This window comes from Meriones unguiculatus, chromosome 14 (genome assembly GCF_030254825.1).
Source record: "Meriones unguiculatus strain TT.TT164.6M chromosome 14, Bangor_MerUng_6.1, whole genome shotgun sequence".
Lineage (NCBI taxonomy): Eukaryota > Metazoa > Chordata > Mammalia > Rodentia > Muridae > Meriones > Meriones unguiculatus.
In genome coordinates this window covers 67585816-67608041 of record NC_083361.1, presented here as the reverse complement: position 1 = coordinate 67608041, position 22226 = coordinate 67585816, and the positions used below count along the sequence as shown (strand labels likewise).

The 22226-nt window shown below is 44.6% G+C and overlaps 1 protein-coding gene across 3 annotated transcripts in view; it reads right to left on the bottom strand.

Annotated features, from left to right (window-relative positions):
* Nucleotides 1–15408, bottom strand: part of Fanci (FA complementation group I) — a 55507-nt gene extending 40099 nt beyond the window's left edge. For 2 of the 3 annotated variants that reach the window (XR_009585592.1, XM_021647040.2), the window contains exons 1-6: nucleotides 15333–15408; nucleotides 10719–10821; nucleotides 6871–6943; nucleotides 2239–2369; nucleotides 1784–1940; nucleotides 1648–1705 (exon numbers count right to left, since the gene is read on the bottom strand). Coding sequence is in view for 2 of the 3 variants with exons in the window: in XM_021647040.2 (XP_021502715.1) it covers nucleotides 1648–1705; nucleotides 1784–1940; nucleotides 2239–2369; nucleotides 6871–6943; nucleotides 10719–10802 (503 nt within the window). In the remaining variant the exon portion in view is untranslated. The remainder of the gene's footprint in view (nucleotides 1–1647; nucleotides 1706–1783; nucleotides 1941–2238; nucleotides 2370–6870; nucleotides 6944–10718; nucleotides 10822–15332) is intronic. The other variant, XM_060367397.1, reaches the window with a different exon arrangement.
* Nucleotides 15409–22226: the final 6818 nt, after the last annotated feature.

Genomic DNA, 22226 nt, shown 5'->3' with positions numbered 1-22226 from the left:
TATTTTAAATAGAGAAAATATCTGAACCAGGACTGCCGACAGAGACCTATACTACCAGCTCTCCAGAGGCTAAGCTGGCACGATTCTGAGCCTGAGAGCTATACACTGAGAGCCTGTCTTTAAGAAATAAGAATTAGGTAGGCCTGTCAGTGCACACCTGTAATCCCAGCACTTGGGAGGCTGAGACAGGAAAGATGCCACAAAGCTGAAGCTATCCTGAGCTACACAATGAGACCTAGTCTCAAAAAATAAAACAATTATAGTGTTTTAAAAACAAAGAAAAGGAAAACACAAATAAACTAGATAGCTCCTCTGCCTTAATGCTCACCTCTCCAAACCACAGAGTACTGTGCAGCTGTGTTAGAACCGAGTCAAATAAACTGGAAACACATTCCGTGTTAAGTGTACTAAATATTCTCTTTCCCACACTTACTGCAAACCAAATGGTGCTATGAGAGCATACTGTTATTATTACTTTTTCTTTTTAAACTCTAGGACAATCTGATTAGCATTAAGAGGAAGAAAACAGAAGAGGCAAGCTAAGTCTTGATAACTGCCTGGAGGAGGGAAGATACAGAGGAGGAAGAGAAAAAGCCATGCCTCTCAGGGTAAGCATGGCAGTCAGCAGGCAGTGACATGATGGGTCTTGCTGGGGAGCTTTAGGGAGTGAGAAAGCCCAGTGTCTGGGAAAGCACAGATGTTGTCCAGAATTGGGGGCAAGATTCGCACTTTCACACACACACACACACACACACACACACACACACACACACACACACGTATGCCCGCAGAGGGGGAAAGAGAGAGAGAGAACTCAGAAAAGTGGGCAAGCTGCAGCACTAAGGATAGAAGCCAGACAACCGCTCATTCCATTTTCTGAGACAGGTTGGATACAGCTCAGGTTACTCTTAAATTTGCTACACGACTGAGATGACAGTGAGTTCCTGATCCTCCTGCCTCCTCTCCAAGTGCTGGGATTATATGCGTGTGCCACCATGCCTGGCTCTTATGGTGGTATATAATATACAACAACAATCAATAAAATAGACAAAAATACTCTACAAATATAGCCAGGGATAGTGGCCTGTATTCACAGCATTTGTACAATGCCAGCTCTCAGCAGGCAGAATCATGATGAAGATCATAAGTTCAAGAACAGCCTAAGCTATACAGTAAAACCCAGTCTCAAAACAACCTAGATTGAGAGAGAAAGATATAGTGTGTGTGTGTGTGTGTGTGTGTGTGTGTGTGTGCGTGTGTGTGTGTGTGTGTGAGAGAGAGAGAGTCAAAAAACCAGAAGGGAATATCTGGAGGGAGGCAGGCGAAATGGAGATATAATGGAGGAGGGGATTAATGTACAGTTAACTAAAGTATGAAGATACATGCGTGGAAATGCCTTAATGAAGCTCATTACTTTGAAATCCTAGTTTTTAAAAATCAGTAAAAAACAAAAACAAACCTATAATTTATATAATTAACAAAAAAATTGTTAAAAACTAAACAAAAGAAAATTCCCCAACAGCAACAACAACAAAAACTTTACAAATATCAAATTCCTGAAAGGAATCATTGTGAGCTTTTGGCCACACGTGTCTAGCTTTTGGCCACATGTGGTCTGAGACATGCCTACACTTTCATGAGACCCACCTGACAGAGCAGAGGTCATCAATCAACTGCCTCTTCCATTCTTCCCCATTCGAATCACCTAAAATACAAAATGAGTGGTGAAACTGATTTCATAACATGAAAAGAGAGAAAGTCACGAGAACTGAAAGAAAATTACCTTTTCCACAAGCCAGCACTTCTTTTTTGGTAGCCACGGCAGTAAGAATGATGGGCAGTAACTCCAAAGATTTCCCATTCACTAGGCTATCCTCTCTGATAGCACCAACAAACTCATTGGCTAATTCAACAAGTAATGGTCCTGGAAAATGATGAACCTAAAAGTTCAAGGACAAAGAAAAACTTGAGCAGGAACCCAATGCTTGAGACCTTTCTGTGAAGTAAGTCTATTGCTGAAATACTGAATACACATGACCTCCCACAACAGGCGCTATCAGGGATTCATGGAACCATGCTGTTCTCCTCCGTATGGTTAGACTTCTCCATCAACCTCTTAATGCTTTCAAGACCTACAAGGATTTGCACCCATGACACCAGAAAGTAAGCACCATCTCAGCAGTTTCCACCTTACCGAGCACGTTTTAAGCCACAGCTCTTATTCCCCTTCCCTCTTACCTCCAGCATTAGTAACCCTAAGATCTCAGATGCTACTTCTTGCTGCAAATCTCCTGATTCAACCAGCTGGATACAGCAGGAATATATCTTGTATCTCCTATGGGCTCCATCTTCCTCAGAGCAGGGGGAGCCTTGATATTTTCAACAGGTGTACAGAACAGAGGAAGAAGAAAGAAAGCATAAGGATACACAGGTAAATCAGACAAGTCAGTAATGTTATACTGAAGCAGAATAATGGTGTTTTTGACAGCGATACTGAGATGTTTTGATGAAGTACTCAATTTAGTCAAAGCAAAAGAACTGAAGCATCACCTGCGTCACTAATTTATTTTATCTCACTGTATTATTCATCCAGTGCAACAGTGTGGGAATGCAGTTTCACCTGCCGAAGCTTGAAGCTTTATGTCCGACATTATCACTAAGTTTTGTCAACAGAATAATAAGGACAGTGGAAATCCATCTCTTCCATAAGTAATACAAGAATACTGACAAAAGCAGCCAAACTCAATTCCAGAAATGAGCCAAAGACTCAACCAAAAGAGCATCTATATAAGAAAAACAACCTGGGGGTGTAGACATGGCTCAGAGGTTAAGAGCACTGGCTGTTCTTCCAAAGGTCCTGAATTCAATTCCCAGTACAGATGGTAGCTTGTAACCATCTAAAATGAGATCTGGTACCCTCTTCTGGCATGTAGGCACATATGCAGACAGAATACTATATAAATAATAAGTAAATCTTAAAAAAAGAAAGAGAGAGAGAGAGAGAGAGAGAAAGAAAGAAAGAAAGAAAGAAAGAAAGAAAGAAAGAAAAAAAGAAGAAAGACAGACAACCTGGACATAGTGGAACACTCCTTCATCCCAGGATTTGGGAAGTAGAAGCAAGAGAATTGGAGTTCAAGGTCATCCTGGACTACATCAGGAGCTTAAGGCCAGCATGGGCTAAATAAGACTGTCTCAAAAATTAAAACAAAAAAGATTAAGTCCAGGCAATTAATTTTTTTTTTTATAAAGGGACCAAATTTGGGCGGGGGGAGAGGTTGGGGATTGTAAAGTCAGATCTCTACCTCACAACATATACAAAAGTCAAATTCAAGATCAATCGAAGATCTGAATGTAGTAACTCAAACAAAACCTGATATAGTGGCACAAACTGTAATTCTAGTCCTTGGGAAACTGGGGCAGGTTTAGGTGTTTGAGGCCAGCCTGGGTCATACAGTAAGGTCATATCTCAAAAATAAAACAAACAAACAAAAAAAAACTATGCTATAAAACTGTGGGAAGAAAACACAGGTTTAAATTGCCATGATTTTGGACTGAGTAATAGTTTTAGACATAACACCAAAAAGCACAAGAAACTAAAACAAAGTAAGTTAGCTATCATCTTGTAAAAAAAACTGTGCTCTAAAGAAACCATCAAGAGAGAAAGGACACTGGGCATGATGGTGAATGTCTTAATCCCAGTGCTGGGGTGCACAGAGGCAGGTAAAGGCTAGGCTGATCTACAGAGTTCCAGGGCAGCCAGGTTTACATAGTGAGAGCACAGAGGGAGGGAAGAAGAAGAAGAAAGGGAGAGGGAAGGAGGGAAAAGGAAAGGAGTCAGGCTAGCGACATGGCTCAGTGGGTAAAAGTGCAAGTGGGAGGCCCTGAGTTCAAATTCCCAGAGCCCACAGAAAAGCTGTATGTATAGCATGAGCCTCTGTGATCCTCCCAGGAGAAGGAAGGTAGAAAAGGGAGACTCCTGGAAGCTCCTGGGCCAGTGTCTGATAGATGCACTGGGAAAACAAAGAGAGCCTGTCTCAAACAAGAAGGAAGGCAAAGGTCGACAGTCTTTGCTAAGGCTGTCCCCTGACTCGACATGTGCCTCATGGCATGTGCTCACCTGCGTTTCCACGCATGAGAACCTGTGCACGTGAGCGCTGTGCAGATAAAGATCCGACTTACACATGTCTCGAGGAGTAATTTATGGAGATAGACAGTAGATTAGAGGTCTCTTTGGACAGGGTTGGCTTGGGGTTTACACAGATGACAGCTATTGTCACCAGTTTTCATTTAAGAAAAATGCAACACTTTAAAATTCATTATGGTGATGCACACAACTGACCCCAACACTCAGGAGCAGAGGCAGGAGGATCTCTAGGTTTGAGGCTGATCTAGTCTCCATAGTGAGCTTCAGGCCAGGCAAGGCTGCATACTGTGGTTTGAATGCAAATGGCCCCAACAGGCTCATAGGGAATGACACTGTTAGGAGGTGTAGTCTTGTGAGAGCTACGTATGTCACTGGCTTGGAGGTTCCAGAGGCTCAAGCGAGCCCAGGGACTCACTCTCTTCTGCTGCCTGCTGAGCCAGATGTAGAACTCTCAGCTGCCTCTCCAGCAGCAAGTCTGCCTGTGCATTGCCTGCTTTCCATCATGATAACAACGGACTAACCCTCTGAACGGTAAGCCAGCCCCAATTAAATAATTTCTCTTAGGAGCACTGCTGTGGGTCATGATGTCTCTTCACAGCAATAGAGACCCTAAGGCATACTGAGATCCTGTCTCAAAACAATAACAGCAAATTGACTGTGGTGATGGATGTGCAATCTTAATATACTTAACACCACTTAATCATACAGTTTAAGGAGATAAGCTAAGTATGCCAATTATCTCAATAAAACAAACAAAACAAAAAACAAAAAACAAAAACCACATACTTTAGCCAGGCATGGTACTGCACTCCATTGATCCCAGCACGTGGGAGGCAGAGGCAGGTGGATCTCTGAGTTTGAGGCCAGCCTGGTCTACAGAGTGAATTCCAGGACAGCCAGGGCTGCACAGAGAAATCTTGTCTCAAAAACCAAAACCAAAACCAGATACTTTAAAAGGGTGAATTACCTTGCTATCGGTCACATGCCCAGTCAACTTAAGACTGAATGACTGCAAGGTGGTTGCTAGGAACATGCGAGAACTCATTACACTGCAATCTAGGCTTTCCACATTTATATCTTTAAATGTAAGTTAGGCACAAAAGTGGGAGCCACATGACCTGCCCAGGTTTGTCTGGCCAAGAAAGGAGCTGTCCATATTTCTTCTACTTGCTAATACAAACAGGCAGCTGCCATTACTGTTTTGTTATTTCTTTTTCTCTGACATTTCCACAAAACACTCAAGACGTTTCCAATTAGGCTACTCAACTAAATGAATTGCAAGGTGTGTTTTCATGCCCTTGCAGTGGAAAAATGACTGTTTTGAGACTGTTTTAGCCAACTAAAAATGACTGTTTTGAGACTAAAGCCACCACCGCGCCCCCAGACAGGGCCTCTCTGTGTAGCCCTGGCTTTCCTAGAACTTGCTCTGTAGAGTAGGCTGACCTCAAACTTGCAGAGAGCCTTTTGCCTCTGCCTCCTGAGTGGACTAAAGTCACTTTTAATTTTCGCCTTGTAGAATTTTCTTCTACCAGACTTGGGCTTGTGGTTTGTATATATATCCCAGTAGGTAGCAGGTTGAGGCAGGAGGATTACAATTCAAGGCCAGCCTAAGATGTGTAGTGAGATCCTGTCTCAAAATCTAAAAACAAAACAAGAGCGAGCCTGGAGATAGGCACAGTGGTGCTCACCTGTAATCCCAGCACCCAGGAACCTAACGCTGGATGGCCATTATGAGATTGAGCCCAGCCTATGCTACGGAGAAACCTGTGTCAAAAAAGGGGGTGAGGATGGGCTTGGAGAGATGGCTCAACGATTAAGAGCATGTACTGCTCTCTTAAAGGAACCTGAGTTCAGTTCCCAACACCTACATCAGGCAAACCACATGTAACTTCAGTGCCAGATCCAGCTCCTTCTTCTAGCCTCTGTGGGTACTGTACACACGTGCACACACCCCCACACAAATACACATATACAAAAATAAAAATATTTAGGGCTGGGCATATTGGTGCACACTTTTTTTTTTGAGACAGGGCTTTCCTGTGTAGCCTTGGCTGTCCTGGACTCAATCTGTCAACCAGGCTGGCCTAGAACTCACAGCTATCTGCCTGACTCTGCCTGCCTGAGTGCTGGGATTAAAGCCACCACTCGTGGCGTGTGCACACTTTTTAATCCCAGCACTCAAAAGGCAGAGGCAGGAGTATTTCTATGAAGGCAGGTATATTTCTAAGAGTTCAAGGCCAGCCTGGTCGACATAGCAAGTTCCAGACCAGTTGGAGCTACACAGTGAGATCTTGCCTATAAACAAACAAACAAACAAACAAGTATTTTTAATTCTACCACAATCTGTGAAACCACTCTGGGTCACGGTCTGAACACAGAGCCATTGTCAAGACAGTAAAATAAGCATGCTACACTGGGAATTAAGGCTCTGTATGAGACATGCAAAATATTCCATCCCACTCAAACCCAGAGCTCCCTAGGTCCTTGGTGAGTGCTAGACCTATCTTATTCTTTTCACCACAATTCTAAAAGACTGAGTAAACCCAAGCAGAGTGTAATCTTCACAGGCCCCAAACCAACGATATAATCGCAGGTTGCCATTCCTACTCCCTTCAGTAAAGTATCTAGTATAGCGCACTGAGGAGAGCTCTGCTTCAGTTGAGAAACAGCAATGACACCCAGAGTAAACCAGTCTCAGTGGGTACACTGAGAGGGACCTGAATCACCTTTGAAGATGGCTCTCAGGAATGCTCCAACCTCTCTTCCTTTCACTGCTTGATCCTGAAGGAGATTAGTCAACTGCAACCAAACAAAGAAAACAATTACAAGTCTCTGGCCACTGCTCCTCTACCTACATGACCTCGATGTGCAGAATGAAAGGCGGGGCTGCCAGGTTTAGGTCAGACTCTGACATACACAAGTAATTGTTTTTTATTTAGATAGAGCAGGAAGACCTCAATAGAATCCTGGACCGCCAAGGCTTAAAGCCAGACAGGCACACTGATGCAGAACTGACATCCCAGAACTTCAGGATGAAGCAGGAGGACATTCGTGAGTTCTGGGCCAGCCAGGATACACAGCGACTACAAGGCCAGCAAGAACCACAGAGGAAAACTTCTCAAAAAAGCAAAGACCAGGGCTGGAATGCAGCTCAGGTGGTAAACCACTTGCTTAGTATGCATAGACTCTGGATTCACACTCTTGCACTCCAAAAAGTGGGTGCAGTGGCACACGCCACAGAGTTCTTGAGATGGAGGCAGGAGGATCAGAAGTCCAAGGTATTCTTGGCTGCACAGGAGTTCGATACCAGCTTGGGCTAGAGACCCTGTTTCCAAAAAGAAAGAAAGAATAAAAAAGACTATTAGCTATTCCGAAATATATAGAGCTGGATATTATAGCAGCTCATGTCTGTAATCCAGTATTTGGGAGGCTGAGGTGGGAGCTCAAGGTTAGAGTAAGTAAGAAAGACTTTGCCTCAAAATTCCAAATATGTATTAACTCCTTCATTAGCACTAGGTGCTGTGGCATGATTTATCTATCAGCAAATACTTCTGATGCATGTACTTTTTCAGAGAACAGTATAAGGATAAACAAAGTGGGCATAGCAATTTGACTCAGTTTATGAGAAAGGAGGAAAAAAGGACAGAAAATAAACCAGAAAAAAAAAAAAAAAAAAAAAACAAACTTGGAAAGATGATAAACAAGTAGCTGAGCTAAGATGATAACTCGAGGGAAGGGAGACAATGCAAGTAGAACAGTCACACCTTCTCTGAGGTAGGAGACACCTAAGCAGAGGCTGGGCGGGTAAGAAAGAGCTGGCTGTGCCTAGCGAGATGGAGGCAGCATTGTACTGAAGGCCCAACACAGCAAGTGTTTGCTATGCTTGAGTACCTGAGAAAAGACCAGGGTCAGGTGAGTGGTAAGGAGGACAAAGAGGAAAGGAGCAGAAAGTAAGACCGGAGTGATAGGCAAGGACCAGATGAAGAAGGATCTCATAGGAAGTTCAGGCTTCATCTAAGTGCAAGAGAGGCTGCTGAAGAAAACCAAGTGAGAAGCAAAATGCAGCGGTGCACGCCTGTAACCCCAGCACTCAGGAGGCAGATGCAGGCTGATTTCTGTGAGCTCGAGGCCAGCCTGGTCTACAGCCTGAGTCCAGGAGAGCCAAGGCTACACAGAGAAACCCTGTCTCGAAAAATCAAAAGAGAAAAACATGTGATACTGTTGGGGATTGACAAGTGAGTGACACCTTCTAGGAAACTGAGTGGAGTGTAAAGAACAGACGAAGTTCCGTGTGAACGTATACTGTTGACATGGCACAGCCAGGTTGAGGACTAAGCCCTTGGGCCCTTGGGAAATCAGCAAAGCCTTTCTGCCAGGTTAGGCTCAGAAAGGCAGAGCTTTGCTCTGGTCTAAGTACAAGCGTTTACGAAGGATTTACTACTCTGTGCATAAACTAGCAGCTGCAGCTTCCTCCTCAGTGTTTACAGCTAATCCCAGCCCTCTGTGCTCTTCATAGTAAACACGCTGAGGTTCTGGGCCATGGTGGTATGGTGCCGCTTCATCAGAGTGTGCACAGCTCCACAGCATTTTTGTGTACATCTGTGATTTCATTAGTAAGTCTGTTCTTTCTTCACTCCCTTGCCACCCCTAGTCAGGGTTCCAGGATCAAGCCATGCAGGTCACTGTAAAATGATGAGAAATTAAGGGGTGGGTAGGCCCGGAACTGATTACTACAGGCCTGGAAAGAGCCAGCACCTTAATCTGGAATTCCCAGATCTACCCAGAATCAGGAAATAAACTGTTACTACTTAAGCCATGCCATCTGAGGTCCTTTACAACAGCAGCCTTAGAATGTTAATATAAGAGATGGGGAAAAGGAGTCAATCAAGACAATCCAAGAACATATAAAAAATAGAAATCCATCATAGTTTGGAGGTAAAGGAGGGGCTGAGTGACGCAGAAACAGAAGAAGTCAATGAAGAATCCTAATTTCAAACTTAAGCAACTACTGGGAGGGTGGCGGCATATAATGAAGACGGTGAAATTCCGGTTTTGGTGAGCACCCAAATAACCCAGAGGTTATTTTAAAGTACACCGCTGAGCTCTACCTGGCTTCTGTGTCAAGTGTTCTTTTACAGAGCTTACGACCTCTATTCTGAGATAAGGCCAATATGCCAGGTAGATAACTAGGTCATTACTGTTTCATTTTTATAATCATGGACTTACAGTGAAGATCCAGGAACTGGTTTTCTCTTACCAATAGTTTAAAAAAAAAAAAAATCTGCCCAGGGACTGTCTCTGACATGAACTCAGGGGCTGGCTCTTTGATCCCCTCCCCCTGAGGGGGGAGCAGCCTTACCAGGCCACAGAGGAGGACAATGCAGCCAGTCCTGATGAGACCTGTTAGGCTAGGGTCAAAGGGGAGGAGGACCTCCCCTATCAGTGGACTGGGGGAGGGGCATGGGAAGAGATGAGGGAGGGTAGGATTGGGAGGGGATGAGGGAAGGGGCTACTGCTGGGATACAAAGCGAATAAACTGTAATTAATAAAAATAAATTAAAAAAAGAAAAAAATTCTGCCTATGAACTTATTTTCTTTAAAGAAAAAGATAAATGAAGATGCATCAACAAGTAATGCTTCACGTTAATAACTACGGCCTCTATGTAGCTTCGAATATGGCTGCTCTGAGGATGATTCGGTATGATTCAGGAGCTGGAGAAATGGCTCAGAGTTTAACAGTGCGTGCTAAGCTTCCAGAGGACCCAGGATTGATTCTCAGCACTTATATGGTGGCTCACAACCATCTGAAACTTCAATTCTAGGGGATCTGATGGCCTCCTGGCGTCCCTGGGCACTGGGCATACACACAGCACACATGCTTGCTTCCATTCAGGGGAAACACACTCAGTAAAAAAATTAAAAACTATAATATGCTGATATGTATATACTCAGCTGTAAGGGCAATCTAAGTTATTTCAAATTTCAAATTGATTATAAATGGCTTTCTAGCTGGGCGGTGGTAGTGCACGCCTTAGAGGCAGAGGCAGGTGAATCTCTATGAGTTTGAGGCCAGCCTGGTCTACAGAGAAAGTTCAGGATAGCCAAGGCTACACATAGAAACCCTGTCTTGAAAAACCAAAAAACTAAAACTGATAGATAGATAGATAGATAGATAGACAGACAGACAGACAAAATGGCTTCAGCTGTCCTTTTTATTTATTTGCAGCACTTAATTTCTTTTTCTGTTTGTTTATTTTGGATTTTACAGTGCTGGGAACTGAACTCAGGGCCTTGTGCATGCCGAGGGAGTCTTCTACCACTGAACTGCCCCTCAGCCCTCTTTCTAGTTTTTATTTAGTCCAGGCAGGACATGAACTTGCAATCTTGCCAGTTTCCCCAACAGCAGGATTACAGCTTACAACTCTGTTTATCTATGTTTATCAAGTAAATCCCCATCTAACACTGACAAGAGAACAAGCCAAGTGTACCCAAGGGCTCTGAGCACTGCTCTCTTTCCCCGCTCACACATCCTTTGAACTTGTCAAGCTTGGCCTTTGCTTTTAGCAGTACTCACATCATCGGTTTTCAGGGTTTGAAGACATTCCTGCAGCTTATCTGTTGTTTTATCTGTTGCTAGAGATAAAATTTTCAGATCCATTGTTGCTCATATCAGAGAACTGTAAAGAAAAAGAGGGTCACAGCTGGAGGCTTCTTGAATATTTCCTGCCTGTCAGTGAGATGATGCTTGTCATATTAAGAATTAATATTAAGAATTCCCTACAATTCTATAAGTGATTCATTGCTTTTGCATACATTTTCACCATCTATTCAACATAATGCTTCAAACCAAAACGGCGCTTAGTGATATATCAAATATATTGCAAATAGATAGGTCTATATAAGTATACAATAAAATACTGTTCAACAAATGAATAAACTAATAACATCATAAATGTTAAGAGCCACTTAAATGGCACAAAAAAAAAGTGAGGCTGAAGAGATGGCTAGGTGGTACAGTGCTTGCCTACAGTGTACAAGGCCCTGGGTTCAATTCCCATGCCATGAAAAAGGAAAAAAGGGGGCGGGGATGCTGGAGAGATGGCTCAGGGGTTTAGAGCACTGGCTGCTCTTCCAAAGGCCCTGAGTTCAATTCTTAGCAACCACATGGTGGCTCACAACCATCTATAATGAGATCTGGCGCCCTCTTCTGGCATGCTGGTGTACATTCAGACAGAATATTGTACACATAATGAATAAATCTTAAAAAGAGAGAGAGCAGGGAAGTGAAGGTGAAGTGTGGGAGAGACCACATTCACTAGCTGGTTAGCTCATACCATATGAAGACAAGGCAGCCTTGGGAATTCAGGACCAGCAATCAATTACATGGTGAGTTTGAGGCCAGCCTAGGTACAAGACACTCTGTCTCAACAAACCAAAAAACAAAAATAAAACAAGTGAGAAGTTAGTAATGCTAAAAATGTTTTCAGAAAAAAAGCCTGAACTGGAAATTAAGAGACTTAAGTTTAGGTAGCCAAGACAACAAGATGGTCTACAGTGTTAGGAAGGAGGGCATGTCTGAATTAAAAAAAAAAAAAAAAAATTGGGGCAGGGTGGGGGTAGGAAGGGGAGGCTGGAAAGATGGCTCAGCAGTTAAGAGCAATGACCCGAGTTTAATTCCCAGCACCCATATGACAGCTCACAACTGTTTGTAGCTCCTGTTCCTGGGGATCCGACACCCTCATGTAGACATACGCGACAAGTAGATTGGCTGCAATGGAGGCCAAGTGGAACAGTAAGAAGGCAGAAAGAGAGGCTGAGAAATAAGATCTCAAGTGTCAGTTACAGAACTTAGATTCTCCTGCCAACTATCAACTTCGTGAGCAGTGGAGTCTGAGGAAGCAACCGACGACGTCACATTAACTTGCAAATCAAAGTGGGAAGGGAATGTGGAGAGAGAAGCTGCTGAGCGGTGAGCTGGAGCTGTTTTAGTGGGAGAGATGAAGACGGTGGAAGAGATGAACGGAGGCACATTGGACACAGTACTGAGTAATACGGCAGGGAAGAGGTAAACGCATCCTGTGGGGGAGAAACCCTACCTATCTACTCTCCCTCCTGGTTCCCACACCCACTCAGTTGCTCAACCCAGAAAACTGGCAAATTCTTAAGACACTGCTTCCACCCTCCGCAGCCACAAGTCCTACCCAAACATCTCTCCGTTCTGACTGGCTGTATCTCTCCACCTCTACTCTGACCACATTACCTCAAAGCCACCATCATCTGTTAACAAACCATGACAAAAATATTTTCTTAACTTGTCTACACAGCAATAAGATATTTTTGAAAACAAAAGCTGAATTACATATTTTTCTTCCAACCTATCCTTATCTTAAAAGTCATTTTCTAAAATTGCTTTATTGGACCAAAATCCAACAGGAGGAAGGGGAGGAGAGGGAAGAGAGAAAGAAAGGAAAGAAGGAAGGAAGAAACCCGGCATGGTGGTGCACGTCTTTAATCCTAGCACTCAGAAGGCAGAGGCAGGCAGATCTCGCTGTGAGCTGTGAGTCTGAGGCCAGCCTGGTCTACAGAGTGAGTTTCAGGACAGCCAGGGCCACACTAAAAACAAAAACAACAACAAAAACCCTGTCTCAAAAACAAAAAAAGTCCTGGAGCTGCAGAGATGGCTCAGGGGTTGAGCCGATACTGCTCTTCCAGAGGAGCTGAGTTCTGTTCCCAGCACCCACATCAGGTGACTCACAACTGCTTGTAACTCTCTTCTGGTCTCAGAGAGCAGCTCCGCACATATGGCAGATTCACATATACACATGAGCAAAACTGAAAAGGAATCTTTTAAAAAGTCCTGTAGGGTCTAAGCCCATGCCTAACTTCCTTTCTATTCTGTTTTCTTTTAATGTTAAAACTTTAGAATAAAAAAAAACTAGCTGGCACACGCTTGTAATCCCAGAACTCGGGGAGGTAGAGGCAGGCAGATTGCTAGGAGTTCGAGGCCAGCCTGGTCTACAAAGTGAGTCCAAGACAGCCAAAGCTACACTGAGAAACCCTGTCTCAAGGAAAAACAAAAACAAAAACAAAAACAAAAACAAACAAAAAAAAAAAAACTGGCTAAAAACCAAAACCAAAACCAACACACAACGAAATTAACCAGTCTACACATCTTAGTGAGTGTCCACACAGTTGAAACAGCCATTCTGAAGCTGTGGAGGCACAGACTGGGTTTATACCTTCTCTACCAACTACATTCTTATGCACTTACTTTCCACCACACCCAGAAAAATGTTACTTCAAACTAGGTGATGAGAAAGGACTGAATGCAGGTAATGGGTATTTGAGACATGAAAAAAGATATAAAGTAACTGTTTTTCTAGTTTTTGTAGAGAATTTTTAATTCAGAACATAGCTGCTCTGGCAAAAGATCACATCCGAAGACCTTCTAAGTCTGTGTGATCAGGGTGGAATACAGACAGACCTTTAATCCAGGAGACAGAGGCAAGCAGATATGAGTTCAAGGCCTGCCTGGTATAGAACAAGTTTCAGGTAAAGAAAAGTTTAGGTCTACACATGGTGATACACACTTTTAATCCCAAACAAGGAAGGTAAAGTTAGTTTGTGGAAGGAAGCACCCAGGTTTGAAAGTGACATTTAATTGAGTGGCAGAAAAAGTGACGACTCAGAGAAAGATTTGACAGAATAGGATACACCCAACTCCTATAAAAACAGGGAGGAAACAGAAGCTACTTAAGGGAGAGAGAGGAGGCTGTTTTACGGACAATAATAGACATTTTGCAGAGAGAGAACTCAAATAAAGACCAAATGAGCTAGAGAATGACAAGGAGCCAGAAGATTAGAAAAGGTTGTTAGAGTTAGTTTGAGGCCAAGCATGGCAATTCAGAGGCTGAGAGAAAAGCCAGATTGAATAAGTTAACTGGGAGAGGAGTTTGAGCCAGAATAGTTGAATTGAACCAGCCAACCAGAACTCAGAAAGAGTGAGTTTATTAAGCAGTAAATCTCAGAGGATGAAAGCGTTCTAGACCTAGGTTAGATTGTACAGAAGCTAGAAGCTCCCTGGACTAGGCCTAGGTTAGCAGGAGGCAGTAAGCAAATAAAAGTTTCTTTTACCAGTTTTATCACTCTATCCTAAAGATAATGAGTTAATTGTTTTCTGTCCTTCAAATCTCCAAGGTCCTCCTATTATTGGCCCTTAAAAATGATTTCTCAACTAAAACAAAATAAATACCCACCCTTCCAACCTTGCTCTCTCTCGGCTCAACTCTTAGATGCTCAGGTTAAAATACTCTCCATTACATCCTCCGCAAACACCTGTAAAGTTCCTTCCACAGTGCTACCAACTTTTCGATATTACGTTTTAAATTAGTGGCTAGGTCTCCTACTGGTCTACCATTCCACAAGCGTATCCAGTTTTGTCTGTGGTTGTTCTCTTCAGCACAGTAACAAGCTTATATAAGGACCTAACAAATATCTGATGTGGGCTACAGGGCTTGCCTAGCAGGCCTGAAGCCCTTTGAGCGTGATGACGTCACAACCCGAGGACTGTATAGACTTGGCATGGTGATGCACTCCTGTAATCCCAGAACTGAGGTGGGGACAAGAAGATCAGAAGTTCAGAGTCATCCTCAGCTACATAGAGTTTGTAGCCAATATGAGACCATGGCTTAAAAAAAAAAGGGAGAAAGAAACAGAAACCATAAAACGAGGCAGCTTATGTGGATTTTTCTATCCCAACTTCCAAATACAGTGCCGGAAATATACTAAGCATTTAGTGAAGACTGAGTGATGCTTTGTATGCTATAATAAACGCCATGTAAATGGAATAACGAAATAAAACACCCAGAGGGGTCGATAGCTTCCGTAGCTCCGTTCTGCTCAAGGGTCCACGCCCTGAGCACCCTGCCTACCCTGCGCAGTGCCACTGGCCTGACTTCCCGCTGGCACCGAGCTCCACGCGCGAAACAGGGCTCGGGGGCGTCCCCGAAGCAGGCAGGACCCATGGGGAGGGTTAAGCGGAGCGCGCCCCAGAGAAAGCCGCCAAAGCTGAGGCACCGACCCCTGTGCAGGCACCAGCCACGCGGGACGCCGCGTCGCCGGCGCAGCTCGCCGCTCCTCACCCGCCCACCCCGTCCTGCCCTGCAACGCAGAGACCCCGGAGCGTCACCTCAACCTCCGCGCAGCCTCCTCCTAAAATTCCCGCGCGACTCCGCGCAGCCGCACTTCCGTCGCCCACAGCAACAGGTCCCGCCCCCGAGGCGCACTTCCGACTCCTTGGCTCAGTGGGGCGAACCATTGTAGCTGACAGAAGGGGGGGATTCTTTGTGGAGTTCGCGGTCTAGGTCAGCGGGCGAGGGAACTGTGACCTGCCTACTTGCCTTGGGGGAGCCCCAAGTGAGCATGCGCGTTATGATCTGCCCTGGCTAAACTTTCTTGATCTCTGTAGTTGAAACCGGTGCGGAAGGGGTTGGATTAGCTGACGGCTTTGCAGGTCTTTGCATTAGAAGCACTTGAGAAGCACTCATAGTTCACCTTGTGCTTGAGGATGCATACTAACCTTTTCCCCTTGCGTAACTTCAACGTTTAGCCGTTACTTTCCCAGAGGCAGTGAATGTTCAATACATTTTGTTAATAAACACCTAATAAACTGTAGAGTCAAGATGGATGGAGCAGCGGCTCAAGATTCTTCTTTAGATTTGAGGGTGCAGCTTGTGCACAGTGCCCAGAATCAACAAGCTCCTGGCTAGCTAAGCCCGTGAAGGTGCTCACGGTGGTAGAGGGAAAGCAGAGGCGTGCGTGTTTCCTTAACATTAGGGGCAGTGGGGGGAAGGGCATGGGCGTATTCACATTGTCTAACCACGTCCTTGTCAGATGAAGGCCCCAGAGGATGAGCTGAAAGCAGAGGCCTGAAGTAGGTCCCCTTGGAAGGCTGCAAGTTGTGTGTGGTGGTGGTCCAGACGGTGGCAGTGGGGACCAAAGGGGAGGGTGATGGCAAGGCTTCGTCTTTGAAGGACATCAATGCAGTGGTTCTGCTTGACCGGATCTTGAAGAAGCAGCAGCTGGAGGGATGTGTCTCAGCTGTCCTCCCATGCTCCCTGCCGGGACTCCTCTACATTTCTGTCTCAACATTGAACTGTGAGATGTGGTGAAAGCCCAGCAGCTGAGGTTGAGTTATGGCTCCTGAGAGAACTGTAATAATAAAAATAAAAATGCTGCATACAACAGAGCTGGAATGAAGAGATTTAATGTGCGGGGACTGGAAATGAGGAGAGAGATACAGAGACAGAGAGATAGAGAGAGACAGTAGGAAAAGAGGGAAAGGGGGGATGGGCTAGGGCACCTCAGAAATGGGGGGGTAGAAAGCAAAGCAAAGCAGAGAGACAGACAGGCAGAGATAGAGAGAAAGAGACAGACGGGGGGGGGCAGGGGTCCTTTTTTCCTGCACTCTTGGCAGCGACCAATGTGGCGTCACAGGATGCTAAGCAACCTAAGAGTTGGCTAATGCATCAGTTTGTGAGCTAACAGGAATCATTTACTTCAAGATGACCTCATCACATCTTTCCACAAAACCTTCCTTCCAAACCCTTTCTAGTACTGGACCATTCACCTGTAAATATGTTGGCAGTTGATGTAGATTAAATAAGCCCATTAGCATCACTGAGTTTCCATTTGTGCATTTCAGAGCAATTATTGAACTGTTTGTATGAATGTCTACCCAGTTCCATGAATGATAGTGTATGTTTTTCATTGACATTGTATTTTGAGGCAGGATCTCACACAGCCCAGGCTGGCCTTGAACTCCTAACCCTCTTGCTTCTACTTCCCAAGTGCCTGGTATTGCAAATGCAGCACCACTCATGGTCAATATTAACCCCGAAGAAGAAGAAGAGATTTGGATTAGCATCAGCAGTTTTCCTCTCTAGTGCAGACTTCCCTTGCTAAGCAGCTAATCTTTTTCCATTCAGTTCACCAGCTAGATTCCCTATGTGAACCACTAGGTAGGTACTTACTGGGAGCTCATTTGTAATCTCAGTGCTGGGGAGGCAGAGGCAACCAGATCTGGGGAGCTTGCTGACCAGCTAGCATACCTGTCTTAGCAAGTCCAGATCAGTGAAAGACCTTGTCTCAAAAGAAAAAAAGAAAGAAAGAAAGAAAAAAAGTCTATAGAGCTCAAAGAATGAGACTAGAGGATGTCCTCAGGCCTGCATTTGCACATACATGCACACACAGCTGCAAACACAAACATGCACACATGTACACACATTAAAAAAATAATAACAACGAAAGTATGCCTGCCTCTACATGCGATGATGTCTTTCCTGTACGAATACATGTAACTTTGCCCAGTGCAAGCTCCTGTGTCTCCTGGGGAAGACACTGTTTTGGGAATGATCCCCCTGTGACCTCCTTCACTTGCTGCAAATATAAATCTCTCTGTGCCCTTCTATCTCCTGGGTGTGCACAGCAGCCTTGCACTCACCAAGAAGCAGCTTGAGTACACATACAAGGGGAGCGAGTGAAACACCCGATGCTAGAAAATACAGCCAGCAGCAGGTATGGTGGCACAAGTCTGTCATCCCAGTTGGGATGAGGCTGATACAGGAAGATGGAGAGTGACATAGCGACATTCTAACTCAAAATAAAAAGGAAATAGAGCCCAGTTAAGAACAGGTTTACAGTGGTGGCACTGAAAGTGCTTTCAAGCTTAGCAAGTACACAAGAGCCTAGCAACACTGTAGGAACAAACACAGTTAGAATCCAGAGAAGCAGTCTGAATGGAGGACTGTTCAAGACTCAGTCCTGCTGTGCAAGGGGCTTCGTGGACACCTGTGCTGAAGATTTACCATCTGTCTTCCCTACAAAGCTGCCCCTCAGGCACCCATTGCGCTTCCTTCACTGTGGGGCCCGTTGTGAAGAGGATGGTGCTTGGAAGAGGCATAGGTTGGCTGCAAACTTAAGAATGTCTGAAGAGGTGAAAACATGGTCTAAAGAGGACACGTGGGCTCTGCTGGGCACTTTGTCTAATTCCTTGGACTCTGAAAAGGGCATGAGCAGAGAAGGGACAAAGAGGCACTTTCCCCGTAATCTGGGCTGAAGAACAGCACAGCTTTGAGAGAATCAGCAAGGAAAAAAAAAAAGAGTCCACACTTAGGAGCATTTAACAATGTTGATTTGCAGGAATGTAGACTGTAAGAGAAATGCAAGCAGGGGATAGGGCTGTGGTTCCCTTGGTAGAGTGATTGTCCAGTGGGCATGAGAACCCATGCCCTGTCCCCTGTGCTCCATAAACTGGGTATGGTGGCACACACTTTTAATCCCAGAACTCTAGAGGCGGAGATGGGAAGATCAGAAGTTCAAGGGTACCATGTCTAAAAACCAACCAACCAACCAAACAAACAAACAAAAAAAAAAACCCAACCAAACAAAACAACCATGAGGTGGAAGGTTTTCAGCATAATATATTCAGACCATTTTCAGACCAGCGTTTTCACAATACTGAGGGTAGAAACCAACCAAAAGTCTGCACCTGATGAACAGATGGTCCAGCTCTAGAGGAAGGAAATTCTGACACGTGCTCCAACATGGATGAATCTTGAGGACATGGCTGGCATTCCTGGATTTCCTGCATTTGCTCTTTTCCATTAACTCACCAAAACTGCTGCGGCCAAGTTAGTTTCACATTAGTGTCATCTTAGTGTTTTAAATCTGGCAGGTGTCAGATCACAGATCCTCTAGCTGCTTTTGGTCGTAGAAGCCAGGCGGTGTGCTGCTGCCGTTCTCCCTGGGGAGTTGATAAGCAGCTCTGAGCAAGGGCTGATTTCTCTCCTCCCCTTTACAGTTTCACCCTAGTGTCCAGACCCAAGATAACCTTGACTCTCAATCTCGTCTAGAGCCTGCCTCTTTCCTGACTCATGGCATGTAAGCTAATTCAAGTGATGTGGAACTTACCTTAGTCCTCTGAAAACCTGTGCAAAGAAATTCCCTTTGTTTTCTGGAATTAAAGTCTCTCCACACACCCTCGCTAAGACCTCCTCAGCTGCCTATAGTATAATGCTATGACTGTCCTAACATCCTGGAATATGAAGGAAACTGAAGGTCCCTTCAGGACCTGCATTATGGCTGTTTCTCCCAATGAAGCTGTTATGGTGTCAAAACCCAGGAGACAACAGAGATGTTGCAAGATAAAGATGTATTTCATGGCCAGGCCAAACTTACTGTGTCCATAGAAGCAGGACAGAGAAATGGCCAAGACTAAAGGCAGAAAAGCCTTTTTATATAGCAAGCAAGCAGGTGATTACAAAAAGTGAAAATGTTCAGTTATTTTTATGATCATGGGAAAAGTACATGTTGGGGGCTTATAGTTCTACAGTTCCTGTAACATACCATAGGGCATTTTGTGGTCAGCCAACTCTCAGAACATACCATGAAAACAATTTACAATGTATAAATCATAAGGTTATAGAGGAAGAATAAGTAAAAAACAAACAAACAAACAAACAAATTGACCTTTAGCTTGGGGCATGATTAGAGAAAAACACCCTAAGGAACAATATAGAAATAAATCAAATTCTAACATTATGTTTAACTGGGAGAAGAAAGAAAAAATGGAGTCAACTGTCCCTTGCTTAGTCTTGAGGTTTGCTTTCCCACTTCATGCCTTGATGCTATAATTCTTCTCATGAGACTCATCTAAGGCATAACTTCATCCCAGTTCCTCATTTGCAAGCTTGTAACATCCTTTACACTGTGAACTTACACCGGGTATGTTTAATCTTCTGTTGATCTCTTTTGGGCTGGGCGTACCTGCACACCACATCGACCTAGGGTTCATCTCTGTATGTTTTGTGCTGCTTCAGGCTAATAATAAGGGAAAATTTGTTATAAAACGGTCTTCCTCCCATACCTTGCTCAGGCCTGGCACCCAGTGTTCCACAAATTAAAACTGGGAGCTGGAGAGATGGCCCAACTATTAAGTGCACTTGCTGTTCTTGCAGAAGACCCAAGTTCAATTCCCAGCACTCATTTCAGATAGCTAATAACTGCCTGTAACTACAGCTCCAGGGCATCCTACACCCTCTTCTGGATTCCTCAGGCACCTGCACTCATACAGGCACATACCCCCATACATACATATACATAAAACAAAAAAATAAACAAAACCGTCTTTTTTTGTTCCTGATTGAATCTTCTTTTCTTCTCCTCCTCTTCTTCTCCGTATTCCCCCTCCTCCTCTTTCTCCTCATCTCTTCTTCTTCTTTTTCTTCTTCTTTCGTTACTTATTCTTCTCTCATACAATACATCCTAACCACAGTTTCCCCTCCCTCCACTCTTTCTGGTCCACCCCACCCCTGCCACAACCTCTCCTCTCCCTTAGATTCACTGCTCCTCTGTTTCCCTCAGGAAAGAGTGGGCCCCCAGGGATACAACTGAACCTGGCATAACAGACTACAGTAAGAATATGCACAAACCCTCTTATCAGGGGCTGGGAGAAGCAACCCAGTAGGAGAAAGAGGGTCCCAAGAGCAGGCAAAAGAGTCAGAGACACCCCCCCACTCCCACTGTTAGGAGCCCCACAAAAACACCATGCTAACAACCATAACATACATGCATAGGGTTCTAGTACAGACCCACGAAGGCTCCATGATTTCCTTGTCAGTCCCTGTGAGCCCCTATGAGCCCTTCTTAGTTGTTGCTGTGGGCCACAGTCTGCTGGTGTCCTCAAACCCTCTGCCTCCTACACTTCTTTCTCCCCCTCTTCCAAGAGGGCTTAAGGGGAGGGACCCTGTGGAAATCTCCAGTTTGGGCTCTCTTTCCATCTAAGTTTGGCTATGGGTCTCTGCATCTGGTCCCGTCAGCTGCTGGAGGAAGTCTCCCTGATGATGATTGGCACCCATCTGTAAGAGTAAAATTTTTTTTCTATCCTAGGTCTTTGGGATACCCAGCCTCCAGTTTCTGGTCATCCAGGCAGTATAGGGCATGGACTCCCTTTCATGCCGTGGGCCTCAAATTAGACCAGTCGTTGGTTGACCACTCCCACAAGTTCTGAGCAACCACTGTCCCAGCACATCTTGCAGGTGGTACAATTTTTTTTTATCTGAAAAGGAGAGAGAGAGAGAGAGAGAGAGAGAGAGAGAGAGAATTTGAATTACTGGGCTGGTAAGATGGCTCAGTAGGCAAAGAAGCATGTTACTAAGTGTGACGACTTGAATTTAGTACCCAGGAGCCACAAGGTAGGACAGAACTGCCTCTGGCAATTTGTCTTCTATCTCCACAAGAGAGGTGGCCTGCATCCCTAGACATCTGGTACTGGCCATTTTATGGTGTCTCAGAGCCTCCCCACCCCCAACTCGCATACGCAATGTTAGCCCTCTCGGTCCATGGTGGTTATCCATATCTTCATCATGTTGTCCAGACACAAACTGGTCCTTATAGCCCTCTGTTCCCTACATCCTGTTCATGTTCATTCACATGTATGTATGTTCATGTAGAGACCAAAGGTCAGCCTCATGTTTGTTCCTCAGCACAGCTCTCCATACTGTTTTTTGAGACATTTTTGCACCAGGATCTATGGCTTGCCAATTATGCTAAGTTGGCCCATCTTTGAGCTCCAGTGAGCCTCCCGTCTCTGCTTCCCACTACTGGGATGACAGTTCCTCACAGTGGCTTTTTCCATGTACTCTGGGGACTCTGGGGAGTCCAGGTCCTCACGCTTGGGTGACAAGCATTTTAAGGACTATACAGGTTTTAGAAAGATTTCTTTGTGCCAGGACTTTTCAGAACTGTTGCAGTGTTTCTATTCATTGGTAATTTTTTCCTTCCTTCCTTTCTCTCTCTCCCTTCCCCCCCCCACCCCTCAAGTCAGGACTTCTTTGTGTAGCCCTGGCTGTTCTAGACCTCGCTCTACAGACCAGGCTGGCTTCAAATGTATAGAGATCTGCCTGCCTCTGCCTCCGAGTGCTGGAATGAAAAGCATGCACCACTACTGCCACCATCTCCACCACTGGTAATTTTTTAGAAGAAAATATTGTTTATAACATATTTCAAATTTAATAATCCAAAG